The sequence below is a fragment of the Ruditapes philippinarum genome, unplaced genomic scaffold (genome assembly GCF_026571515.1).
Source record: "Ruditapes philippinarum isolate M1 unplaced genomic scaffold, ASM2657151v2 ctg418_1_1_1_1, whole genome shotgun sequence".
NCBI classification, from domain to species: domain Eukaryota; kingdom Metazoa; phylum Mollusca; class Bivalvia; order Venerida; family Veneridae; genus Ruditapes; species Ruditapes philippinarum.
This window is the reverse complement of record NW_026854655.1, coordinates 81,997-95,541: the sequence shown is the minus strand read 5'-3', so window position 1 is coordinate 95,541 and position 13,545 is coordinate 81,997. Positions and strand designations below refer to the sequence as shown.

General features: G+C 34.6%; 1 protein-coding gene across 7 annotated transcripts in view; it reads left to right on the top strand.

The window, feature by feature from the left end:
• The window catches only part of LOC132740692 (interferon-gamma-inducible GTPase 10-like), a 35,551-nt gene extending 23,050 nt beyond the window's left edge, over positions 1–12,501 (top strand). For all 7 annotated transcript variants that reach the window (XM_060728656.1, XM_060728651.1, XM_060728650.1 and 4 more), the window contains one exon: positions 10,460–12,501. In XM_060728656.1, the coding sequence (XP_060584639.1) occupies positions 10,492–11,622 (1,131 nt within the window). In that variant the 5' untranslated portion in view covers positions 10,460–10,491 and the 3' untranslated portion in view covers positions 11,623–12,501. The remainder of the gene's footprint in view (positions 1–10,459) is intronic.
• Positions 12,502–13,545: the final 1,044 nt, after the last annotated feature.

The following is a 13,545-nucleotide window of genomic DNA, read 5'->3' as shown; positions in this document are numbered from 1 at the left end:
CCGATTTTCTGCAAAAACTGCTGTCACATGGCCATCTATTTTTTTATGAATACTTTACCATGAATTTGCATGGCTTAATAAAACTGAGCCTGCAACATTTCTTAATTTTGATGTTTGGGGTGTTCTTTTGGGTTTCAGGTTTTCTCTATTTTAAGGGGAAGTAACTCATGTTTACTAAATTATTTGTTCTTTTCTGTCTATCTTAGATTGAAGTTAGGTATTACTTACTATTTTTGTTTAATAAAATTTACCAGTTGTAAGGTAATCAAAAGCATAGAGGCCACGATGAGTGAATATTGATAAATATTTTTTTACTGGCTTTATATACCTTAGACCAGATTTTTCTAGTTTGTTCAGTTAGCACATATACTATAGGTATTCTGCTAGAGGAATATTCTAATCAATATGTGAAATTATTATTTTCTATGTGTTTGTATGTAAATTGCTCATAAAATAACCTTTGGTAAAAATGAAAAAGTAGAATATTTAAGCTATACATATGGGTGCTCATTTTAAACACTTGATATATATACAGTTAGTTTTATAGTAAAGTCTAATGAGGGACAGTATTTGTTACTGTAAGAGATATGCATTTAATGTTTAGAAACTCACACAACTTAATCTTTATTATATGATTTTTATTGAGATTTTTTTTTTACTTTTATACTTTACAATATCATGTACATTATAGTTTTCTTTCTACAAGATTATGAATTCCACCCAAACACCAATGTTAATAGGATGTTATATTTATTTTTAATGGAACCTGAGAATTATTTATGTAATGTTCATACAAGTGTATCATAGTTAATATGGATATAATGTGTATTTCTGTATTTAAAGACTTGTAAGTTATGATGGATGAGACTATTGCATTTAAATTTATAAATGATAATACATGATCAGTCTACTGTCAGGTTAAAGATGTTTATACCCAGTATTAGCTGGCTAATAATAGTATCTATATTAACAGAGTTTATATATTATAGTTTTCTTTCTACTAGATTTTGAATTCCATCCATTAGTGTACCAATGTTAATGTTAGGATTTCATATTCATTTGATAGAAACTGGGAATTGGTAATGTTATGTGCATACATGTATATCTTAGTATATTGATATGATGGGATTTATAATATTTCTGAATTTAAAGAGTTACAGTTATGTCATTATTATTAAAGGGATGAGACTTTCATTTAAAGTTATAAATGATAATACATGTATTGATTGAAAATGTCCTGAATCATCTAAGATCCAGCAATATAATTGATAAAGTCTCAAAACAAATCATATTCTGAATAGTTACATTCTATTTTTTTCTAACATGTGTATAGTTTGAAATGGACAGCTTCTGCCTTATCTATTTGTAATGGAGGGACACCGGTCTCAATCTCCAGGTCTCCTGAGTCAACCCGACAACATACTTTTCATAGAGTAGATTGTTACTTGCCCTTGTAAAATTTGTACACTAAATTTTATAGTGGGTGATTAAATGTGCCACATGAAAACCAACAAAGTACAAATTTAAGTAACCAGGCGCCAGATGAAAACATGAAAATACAATCTACCACGAAGTGGTTCGTTGGTTGCATAATTTTCATGTTTTCGCCCGGTGCCCTTGATGCAAAATACAAATCAGTCTTCATAAAATTTCTTATCATAGAAAAAAGGTTAGTTTTTTATCTGTACAAAAAATAGATATTGTACATGAATTAGCACAGTTATTTTCACTTTCAAATTGACCTGTTATAAATTAATAGCACAACCAATAACTGTCTAAGCCCTTTTTAGTAAAAATAATTATACAATGGTATATAAATTGTTATCTTAATTAAGACTATATGAGTATGTAAGGTTTTTTTTTCTTATTTATTAATTAAGAATTATTTATCTGTTAATTTAAAAATCTAAATATCTGTCATGGTTTAGAACTGTTCACTATTTAGGGGAGAAAATGTGTAAGTGGCCAGATAGCTCAATCGTACATTATTCTGTGGGTCACAGGTTTGAGTTATGGTGAAGCTGAAAGTTTTTATCATCCTGTGACTGCATATAACCATGAGTTTAATTCACTATGCTCTGTTAACATCAGAAATTCAAGGACATTAATCAATATAGTGGAGAAATATGTTGTGGTTTAGAACTGTTTCATTATTTAAGAGAAAATGTGTAGCCGGCCAGATAGCTCAGTTGGTCTTCTGAAAGTCATGTGTTCGAGTCATGGTCAGGCAGTTTCAGTCAGGGTTTAGAAGTGGTTTTGCGACTGGCACATGTTTTATTCATTTAATAAAGTGCATTTAATTTGAAATGGACAAAGGCAGTATTGCATGATACTGTAAAAGCATTTGATACAGTTGATCACACTGTCTGCAACCCTAAGCAATAAGCTTTATTATATGCTGCGGTGACAGGTACAAGTATCAGACCTGGGAAGAAAAAATATGACTAGATTTTCTTCCCAGGTTCGATACTCGTGCATGTGATTATATGATGATGACTCAGGTATCCTTGTATCTGGTAAAATAAATCTTAAGATTGGTTAATTGACTATAAATTGTCTTTGCATCTTGGCAAGACAGTGTCTATTCTTTTTGGTTTAAGTTTCAACTTAAACTGGGCCTAGCCTCCAGGTCACATGAAATGGTACATCTATAAAGTACACATCTTTTGTTAAGTATTTAGGTCAAATTCTTTTGGCGTCGCCCTTTTGATGCTTTGCATCAATGCTTTTCTTCTTGTCTTTTTTGAATAATTTCATTTTCTTGCGCAATAAAACATTTTTTCCCTAAAATGAGACTTGGTTTTCCATATGCGTTTTACAGTAAGCATTTACCATACCAGGTTGTACAATAACTTAATTGGGTCCGTAAATCAGTCTTTTACACAAATTCTTCTGAACTTCATTCAGAATTCATGTCTCATTATTGTGAGCAAAATTCTGAGTTTCCTTTAGCTATAAGCTGGAAAATGTTTAATTATCCCCCGCCGAAAAGGCAGTTGGGGATATAAAATTAGTCTCCGTACGTCCGCCTGTCCTTCCTTCAGTCTGTCCTTCCGTCCTCATTTTAGTCCGGACCATATCTTAAAAAGTATTTGAGGTATCAACTTGAAACTTCATAGGTGGATAAATCATATTTAGGAGAAGTGCAGTGCACAACAATGATTATTCTACCCTACATAATTTTTCAGTTATTGCCCTTTGTTATTTTTCAAACTTAATTTTTGTCCAGAGCATAACTCAAAAAGCCTTTAAGATGGATAGATCTAACTTAGGAGGTGTGCAGTGCAAAAAAGTGATAACTCTACCCCTTCATAGTTTTTGAGTAATTGCTCTTTGAGATGTCAACATGAACTTCATTGGTGGATTGATCTTTAATTGAGGAGGAATGTTGTGCAAAAGAATGATAACTGTACCGATTATAATTTTTTAGTTATTGACATTTGTTATTTTTCATACTTTTTTGTCCGGAGCATATCTCAAAAAGTGTTAGAGGTAGATCTTACTCAGGAGGTGATAACTCTACCCTTCATATTTTATGAGTTATTGCCCTTTGTTATTTTTCATACTAAATTTTTCACCTGAGTGGTGCAGCATATCTCAAAAAGTGTAAGAGGTAACACCTTGAAACTTCATAAGTGGATAGACCTCATTGAGGAGGAGTGCTGCACACAAGAGTGATAACTGAGCGTGCATTATTTTTCAGTTATTGCCCATTGTTATTTTTCATACTAAATTTTTGCAGAGTACAATGTATAACTACAAAAGCCTTTGAGATATCAACATGAAACTTCATATATAGAAAGATCTCACTCAGGAGGTGTTCAGTGCATAAGGGTGATAACTCTACCCTTCATAATTTTTGAGTTATTGCCCTTTTTAGCTCACCTGTCACAAAGTGACAGGGTGAGCTTTTGTGATCGCTTTTCGTCCGGCGTCCGTCCGTCGTCCGTCCGTCCGTCCGTCGTCCGTCCGTCCGTAAACTTTTACTTTAAATGACATCTCCTCATAAACCACCAAGCCAATTTCATCCAAACTTCACAGGAATGTTCCTTTGGTGGTCACCTTTAAAAATTGTTCAAAGATTTTAATTCCATGAAGAACTCTGGTTGCCATGGCAACCGAAAGAAAAAACTTTAAATATCTTCTTTTAAAAAACCATAAGAGCTAGAGCTTAGATATTTGGCATGAAACATCTTGTAGTGAGTGTCTACCAAGTTTGTTCAAATAAAAGCCCTGGGGTCAAAATTGGCCCCGCCCCGGGGGTCATTGATTTTCCCTATATACATATAGTAAAAACTAAAAAAATCTTCTTTTAAAGAACCATAAAAGCTAGAGCTAAGATATTTAGCATGAAACATTTTCTAATGGGTGTCTACCAAGTTTGTTCAAATAAAAGCCCTTGGGTCAAAATTGGCCCCGCCCCGGGGGTCATTGATTTTCCCTATATGCATATAGTAAAAACTTAAAAGATCTTCTTTTAAAGAACTCGAAGAGCTATGGCTAAGATATTTAGCATGAAACATGTTCTAATAGGTGTCTACCAAGTTTGTTCAAATAAAAGCCCTGGGGTCAAAATTGGCCCCGCCCCAGGGGGTCATTGATTTTCCCTATATGCATATAGTAAAAACTTAAAAAATCTTCTTTTAAAGAACCAAAAGAGCTAGAGCTAAGATTTTTAGCATGAAACATGTTCTAATAGGTGTCTACCAAGTTTGTTCAAATAAAAGCCCTGGGGTCAAAATTGGCCCCGCCCCTTGGGGTCATTGATTTTCCCTATATGCATATAGTAAAAACTTAAGAAATCTTCTTTTAAAAAACCAAAAGAGCTAGAGCTAAGATATTTAGCATGAAACATGTTCTAATGGGTGTCTACCAAGTTTGTTCAAATAAAAGCCCTGGGATCAAAATTGGCCCCGCCCCGGGGGATCATTGATTTACCTATATGCATATAGTAAAAACTAAAAAAATCTTCTTTTAAAGAACTCAAAGAGCTATGGCTAAGATATTGAGCATCAAACATGTTCTAATAGGTGTCTACCAAGTTTGTTCAAATAAAAGCCCTGGGGTCGAAATTGGCCCAACCCCAGGGGGTCATTGATTTTCCCTATATGCATATAGTAAAAACTTAAAAAATCTTCTTTTAAAGAACCAAAAGAGTTAAAGCTAAGATATTTAGCATGAAACATGTTCTAATAAGTATCTACCAAGTTTGTTCAAATAAAAGCCCTTGGGTCAAAATTGGCCCCGCCCTGGAGGATCATTGATTTTCCCTATATGCATATAGTAAAAACTAAAAAAAATCTTCTATTAAAGAACTCAAAGAGCTATGGCTAAGATATTTAGCATGAAACATGTTCTAATAAGTGTCTACCAAGTTTGTTCAAATAAAAGCCCTGGGGTCAAAATTGGCACCGCCCCGGGGGTCATTGATTTCCCTTATATGTGTATAGCAAAAACTTAAAAAATCTTCTTTGAAAAACCCCAAATAGCTAGAGTTTAGATATTAAGCATGAAACATCTTCTAGTAAGTGTCTACAAAGTTTGTTCAAATAAAAGCCCTGGGGTCAAAACTGGCCCGGCCCCAGGGGTGTCATTGTTTTTAACTATATGTGTAAAGTAAAAACGTTAAAAAATCTTCTTTCAAAAAGCCCAATGAGCTAGAGCTTAGATGTTTAGCATGAAACATCTTCTTATGGGTGTCTACCGAGTTTGTGCAAATAAAAGCCCTTGATTTAAATTGGCCCTGCAACGTTGGGGGGGGGGGGGGTTGGGGGGGCCTATATACAGGTGAGCGACCTCAGGGCCATCATGGCCCTCTTGTTTATTTTTCATACTAAATTTTTCACCTGAGTGGAGCATATCTCTAAAAAAGCTTTTGAAATCAATATGAAACTTTATAGGTGGATATATCTTTTTAAGGAGGAATGTTGTGCACAAGAATGTTAACTCTACCCTTTATAATTTTTGAGTTATTGACATTTTTTATTTTTCATACTTTTTGTCCGGAGCTTATCTCAAAAGTGTTAGAGGGAATAACTTGAAACTTCATAGGTGGATAGATCTCATTGAGGAGGATTGCAGCACGCAAGAATGATAACCTACCGTGCATTGTTTTTCAGTTATTGCCCTTTGTTATTTTTCATACTTAATTTTTGTCCCAGAGTATAACTACAAAGGCCTTTGAGATATAACATGAACCATCAAAGGTGGATAGATCTTACTCAGGAGGTGATAACTCTACCCTTCATATTTTTTGAGTTATTGCCCTTTGTTATTTTTCATACTAAATTTTTCACCTGAGTGGAGTATATTTCTAAAAAAGCTTGTGAAATGTCAACATGAAACTTCATAGGTGGATAGATCTTATTAAGGAGGAATGTTGTGCACAAAAATGATAACTTTACCCATTATAATTTTTGAGTTATAGCCCTCTGTTATTTTTCATACTTTTTGTCCGGAGCTTATTTCAAAAATTGTTATAGGTTACAACTTCATAACTACAAAAGCCATTGAAATATCAACATGAAACTTCATAGGTAGATAGATCTCACTCAGGAGGTGTGCAGTGCAAAAGAGTGATGACTCTATCCTTCATAGTTTTTGAGTAATTGCCCTTTGTACTTTTTATGCCCCCCTTCGAAGAAGAGGGGGTATATTAATGTTTTGCTAATGTCGGTCTGTCTGTCGGTCGGTCTGTCTGTCTGTCGGTTTGTCGGTCTGTCCGTCGGTAGACCACATGGTTTCCGCTGATTATCTTGAAAAGTATTTATCACAAAGTCTTCATATTTCACATAGTGATTGGTCTTAACTAGTAGATGACCCCTATTGATTTTGGGGTCACTAGGTCAAAGGTCAAGGTCACAGGGGCCTTAATGTTAAAATGGTTTCCGCTGATTATCTTGAAAAGTATGTATCACAAAGTCTTCATATTTCACATAGTGATTGGTCTTCACTAGTAGATGACCCCTATTGATTTTGGGGTCACTAGGTCAAAGGTCAAGGTCACAGGGACCTTAAATGTCAAAATGGTTTCAGCTGATTATCTTGAAAAGTATGTATCACAAAGTCTTCATATTTCACATAGTGATTGGTCTTCACTAGTAGATGACCCCTATTGATTTTGGGGTCACTAGGTCAAAGGTCAAGGTCACAGGGACCTTAAATGTCAAAATGGTTTCCGCTGATTATCTTGAAAAGTATGTATCACAAAGTCTTCATATTTCACATAGTGATTGGTCTTCACTAGTAGATGACCCCTATAGATTTTGGGGTCACTAGGTCAAAGGTCAAGGTCACAGGGACCTTAAATGTCAAAATGGTTTCCGCTGATTATCTTGAAAAGTATGTATCACAAAGTCTTCATATTTCACATAGTGATTGGTCATCACAAGTAGATGACCCCTATTGATTTTGGGATCACTAGGTCAAAGGTCAAGGTCACAGGGGCCTTAAATGTCAAAATGATTTCCGCTGATTATCTTGAAAAGTATGTATCACAAAGTCTTCATATTTCACACAAAGATTGGTCATCACTAGTAGATGACCCCTTTTGATTTTGGGTGTCACTAGGTCAAAGGTCAAGGTCACATGGGCCTTAAATGTCAAAATGGTTTCCTCTGATTATCTTGAAAAGTATGTTTCACAAAGTCTTCATATTTCACATAGTGATTGGTCATCGCTAGTAGATGACCCTTATTGATTTTGGGGTCAATAGGTGAAAGGTCAAGGTCACAGGGGCCTTAAATGTCAAAATGGTTTCCGCTGATTATCTTGAAAAGTGTGTATCACAAAGTCTTCATATTTCACATAGTGATTGGTCATAACTAGTAGATGACCCCTATTGATTTTGGGGTCACTAGGTCAAAGGTCAAGGTCACAGGGGCCTTTCATGTCAAAATGGCTTTCGTTGATTTTTCCATAATTGAACACTTCCATGTACATGTCGTTCGACATTCTTGTTCATACTTAATTTTTCACCTGAGTGGAGCATAACTCAAAAGGTCTTTGAGATGTCAACATGAAATTTCATTGGTGGATTGATCTTATTGAGGAGGAATGTTGTGCGCAAGAATGATACCCTTTATAATTTTTGAGTTATTGCCCTTTGTTATTTTTCAAACTTTTTGTCCGGAGCTTATCTCAAACAGTGTTAGAGGTATTAACGTGAAACTTCATAGGTGGATAAATCTCATTGAGGAGGAGTGCGGCACACACCTACCGTGCATTATTTTTCAGGTATTGCCCTTTGTTACTTTTCATACTTAATTTCGTCCAGAGCATAACTACAAAAGCCTTTGAGATATCAACATGAAACTTCATATGTGGATAGATCTCACTCAAGAGGTATGCAGTACACAAGAATGATAAATTATTCTGCTCTACTACATATGCATGGCTCTTGTAACAAGTTACATTACAATACTTAAAAACCTTCTTAACAAGTTAACCTGTCAATTAAACTCAATGCTATTTGGAGATACCTTAACATTATACTTAACTGTTTTTTTTTTGTATTTTTTCTTTTTTTTCGCCGTGACAATCACATTGCTGCATTTCCCAGCAATTTTTTACTTGTATATATATGTATTGGTTTAATTTAAGAATTACGTTGTAACATCTATTTGCAAAGGTCAATCGTAATATTCATATTACTCATAAAATAAATCTGAAATTTCATGTTTGTATTTCATTTTTAACCAGGTTTTCAACGAAAACCGGGTTATTGTAATGCCGAAGTCGGCGGGCGGGCGGGCGGGCGGGCGGGCGGGCGTCAACTTTTGGTTTCCGCTCAATAACTTTAGTTTGCTTTGGCCTATTGACACCAAACTTGGTGTGTAGGTAGCTTATATCAAGAGGCAGCTTGGGATTGCTACCCAGGTGTCTGTGATCAAGGTCAAGGTCACTGTTACTAAAAATAGAAATTCAGTTTCCGCTCAATAACTTGAGTTTGCTTTGGCCTATTCACACCAAACTTGGTGTATGGATAGCTTATATCAAGAGGCAGCTTGGGATTGCTACCCAGGTGTCTGTGATCAAGGTCAAGGTCACTGTTACTAAAAATAGAAATTCAGTTTCTGCTCAATAACTTGAGTTTGCTTTGGCCTATTGACACCAAAGTTGGTGTATGGATAGGTAATATCAAGTGGCAGCTTGGGATTGCTACCCAGGTGTCTGTGATCAAGGTCAAGGTCACTGTTACTAAAAATAGAAATTCAGTTTCTGCTCAATAACTTGAGTTTGCTTTGGACTATTGACACCAAACTTGGTATATGGATAGCTTATATCAAGAGGCAGCTTGGGATTGCTACCCAGGTGTCTGTGATCTAGGTCAAGGTCACTGTATTAAAAATAGAAATTCAGTTTCCGCTCAATAACTTGAGTTTGCTTTGGCGTATTGACTCCAAACTTGGTGTATGGATAGCTTATTTCAAGAGGCAGCTTTGGGTTGCTACCCAGGTGTCTGTGATCAAGGTCAAGGTCACTGTTACTAAAAATAGAAATTCAGTTTCCGCTCAATAACTTGAGTTTGCTTGGGCCTATTGACACCAAACTTGGTGTATGGATAGCTTATATCAAGAAGCAGCTTGGGATTGCTACCCAGGTGTCTGTGATCAAGGTCAAGGTCACTGTTACTAAAAATAGAAATTCAGCTTCAACTCAATAACTTGAGTTTGCTTTGGCGTATTGACTCCAAACTTGGTGTATGGATAGCTTATATCAAGAGGCAGCTTGGGATTGCTACCCAGGTGTCTGTGATCTAGGTCAAGGTCACTGTTACTAAAAATAGAAATTCAGTTTCTGCTCAATAACTTGAGTTTGCTTTGGGCTACTGACGCCAAACTTAATGAATGGGTAGCTTATATCAAGAGGCAGCTTGGGATTGCTACCCAGGTGTCTGTGATCAAGGTTAATGCATTTAGTTTTCATGTTTTAACTTGAGTTTGCTTTGACCTTTCACCGAACTTGCTGAGTGGCAGCTTTGGATTGCCACTTAGATATCTGGGAGCAAGGTCAAGGTAATTTGCTTACAATAGAATATATAGTATCTACTCAATAACTTCAGTGCACTTTGACCTATTGATTGCTGTCACATCAAAACTTGGTCGTTGAAAACCTGGTTTTCGTCGCATTGCGGCGCTTCTTGTTACTAATGTATTGTGAAAAGAAAAACTGTGTATTTAATGTGATCTAGTAAGGAACTCATTTTTAAATTCAAAGTGTAAGAGAAATACATGTATATTATGCAATTCATCAAGTAAATTTGAAAATAACTAATGCAGCCTAGATCTAATCTTTATTTTCAAATTGAGTTTAACTAACGCTTTTCAGAATATATTTAATGAATAAGTCCATACTTGCTTATTTGTCAAACATAATTTTATTACTTATTATTATAAATCTGATGTAGCAATTTACTTATGCACCGTATAATTATAAGGACTAACTTGTGTTATTTTAGGTACGACCAGTATCATTATACGGCTATAGAGAATGACTTCTTTGTGGTCAGAATGCTCAATGAGACATGAAGAAATTAAACGTGGAAAGTTGAATGTCGCCGTGACAGGAAAGGCAGGAGCGGGAAAGTCCAGTTTTATAAACGCCGTCCTTGGCCTGAAAGTAGGACAACCAGGAGCAGCTTACACTGACGTCAAGGAATGTACGGACTATATATTGTCTTATCACGCACCAAACTTTGAGCATATTGTGTTTTGGGATTTGCCAGGTATTGGTACAGACACTCATAACAAAAACAACTATGTCAAAAAGTTAGGTTTATTGGATTATGATTTTTACCTTGTTATGGGATCTGAACGATTAACGGATGACGAACTATGGCTAGCAAACATTATCCGAAATAGCAATAAAAAGTTTTATTTTGTTCGTACTAAGGTCCATGATGGTATAAAATTTGATGTGTTAAGCCGGGCAAACCCTCGTAGTAAAGAAGAAATTTTGACTACACTACGAACTGACTGTTATTCTAATCTCCGCCGATATGATTTAACACGTCAGGACATTTATCTCATCGATAATTTTAAAACTGATGATTACGATTTCTCCTTTCTGATGCTTAATCTTGAAGAAGAATCCTTACAAGTTAGGATAAAATACGTACTAGCATACTACAATCAGAAAGAACGATCATTTCTACACCAAAGGAAGGTTCTTCTTGAAACAATTGAAAATGTTGTAGTTGAAGCAACAACAAAGTGTAAAGAACAGACGCCTGAATTAGGAGCATCTCTTAATATCGAGGTTTTGCTCCGAGAGACAAAACGTTATATGGAGCAATTCGAACGATCAAGTGATGATATAGAGAAACATGAGGAGTTAACTGGATGGCATAAAGAAGTGCTTCAAGATCTTTTGACAAGAAACAGTGTTGAAATTAATTGTTCGGAGAAGGGAGTTCTGGACTTTTGCAAAAATATTGAACTTTGTGAATTAATTGATGTGCAGTGTGCGATGCCAACTAAAAGTAATAAGAAGACAAAATCATGGTCCTTTAAGATTGCCTTTAAATACTTAAACAGGATACTTGATATTTTGTATCATAATGCATTAAAGATAAACACGGAGATCATTGAAATGAGTATGCAGGGGAAAAACTTTAGATAAACATATATATTATAATTTTGTAATTCTGGTATATAATATAATTGTTTTAACCACTTTAATAAATAAATCTGTATTAACGAAACAGACGTTTTTCAACGTATTACAAAATAAAACGTATTCAAGTAGCTATCTAAATTGATCGAAGAGATTAATAAATAAATTGCCTGTTCATGAAATGGAGAGTTTCTGTCATTACGTCACATTCAAGAGAGAAATGCTCGATCATTTAGTTAACTTGCACATTTAATACAAATATGGTTGAAATTAAACATGTTAATCCAGTGAAACGCAAATTATTTAAATTAATATTTCGTCTGTATAATCGGCTGGACGTTGTGATTGGTTTGACTAATCGATTTGTGAGAAACTTTTCTTAAAAACTAACTGTATACAATTTAATTGTAAATATACTGATTTTAGTTAATTGTATTAATTAAGTACAACTGATAATGAGATTCAGAAATTTATATATGTTAAAGTTTTCATATTCATCATGTAAAAAATGGATACTTAACCGTAAAAACATACAAAAGCAATCAATCAATGCTAAATATATTTGAAACTAACCTTGACTTTAAACTCGGTATTAAGGGTATTTCATAAGAAACCAAACTACAAACAGCGAGACATCTTAAAAGAGAGTTAAACTGATACAATATAATAAGAGGTGAGAGACTTAATTTTGCATATTATATTTTCCTTTGTACTTATCTAACCATGTTGCACATAATCTTGAAAAACTTATTATATTTGTCTTTTATATTTTGACATAGTATTATGAATGAGTAATGAACAGTCTACAGATTTGTTAGGAAAAGAGCTGTCTGTACACGAAAATCTATAAAAATATATTAAAAGGTCACTACAGATCAAGCAATATATGTTAAGTAAATTTCAATACATCTGATCCCAAACTACACAACCTGGAAAAAGAAAACACATTTTGTTAAGACCATCTATGTCATAACATGGCAAATCTATAATGAAATCATCCCATGTGCAACAGTCAGGCAGTTAAAAAAATTCCAATTCATTCCGTAAAAACCAAAATCTACAGTGGTCCGAGACCCAAAACAACAAATTTCGTCCCTCTGGCGAAAAAATACCTGCAAATATGGGCTACAGAAACTCTGTCACTACTTTAACAACTCCCTATACATGCAAAATATCACACAGAAATAGGTGCCTGGCCTTGTAGAGTTTTTGCTATTGCTGAAAGTTTGTACCCCCTGTAAAATTACTTGTTTTCACCGAGCATGTTGTTTAAAACCAATGTTTACAACCAATGGCGGCCTTGACATCTATAATTAACAGCATGTGATTTCGAATTTGCCAATGATCATATTACATGTCACAAAAACAAATTTCATGCTGAAAATGCACTTTAAAGACAACCAGTCATTTAAATCCACAATAGTCACTATATCCATGAAATCCTCCATGCCTAAGTTAGTTTAACCATTATAATTCAAAGAGGAGATAGAAAAAGAAGAAGAAGAAAAAGAAGAAGAAAAGGGATCGCAAAGTTAACAATATGGAAAATGTATTACGAAATATACTAAAACACCGAAAATAAAAGTAGCAGTAACGAAATTTACTGAAAAGAAGGAAAATACTATTTTTGTTGCAATTGTTGAGTCACAGAAGTTATACCAGCACTGCTATGGTCACATGGTAACTTTACTAGTTTATTATTTCAGGCACGAACGTAGAAAAACGAACGTTCTGTAAGATAGCTTAGTATTTTCTACTAATGTTTCGAACCCCCAGTTGCTTGAATAACGACCTTAACCAACTGGCAACAGATGCCTCAAAAGTAAAAATAGGATTGATAAAATGTTCATGACAAACTTAAAACTCATTGAGCATTTTGACCTCAACTTATACCCGTTAAAATTGAAAATGAAAATAGCATTTTTGAAA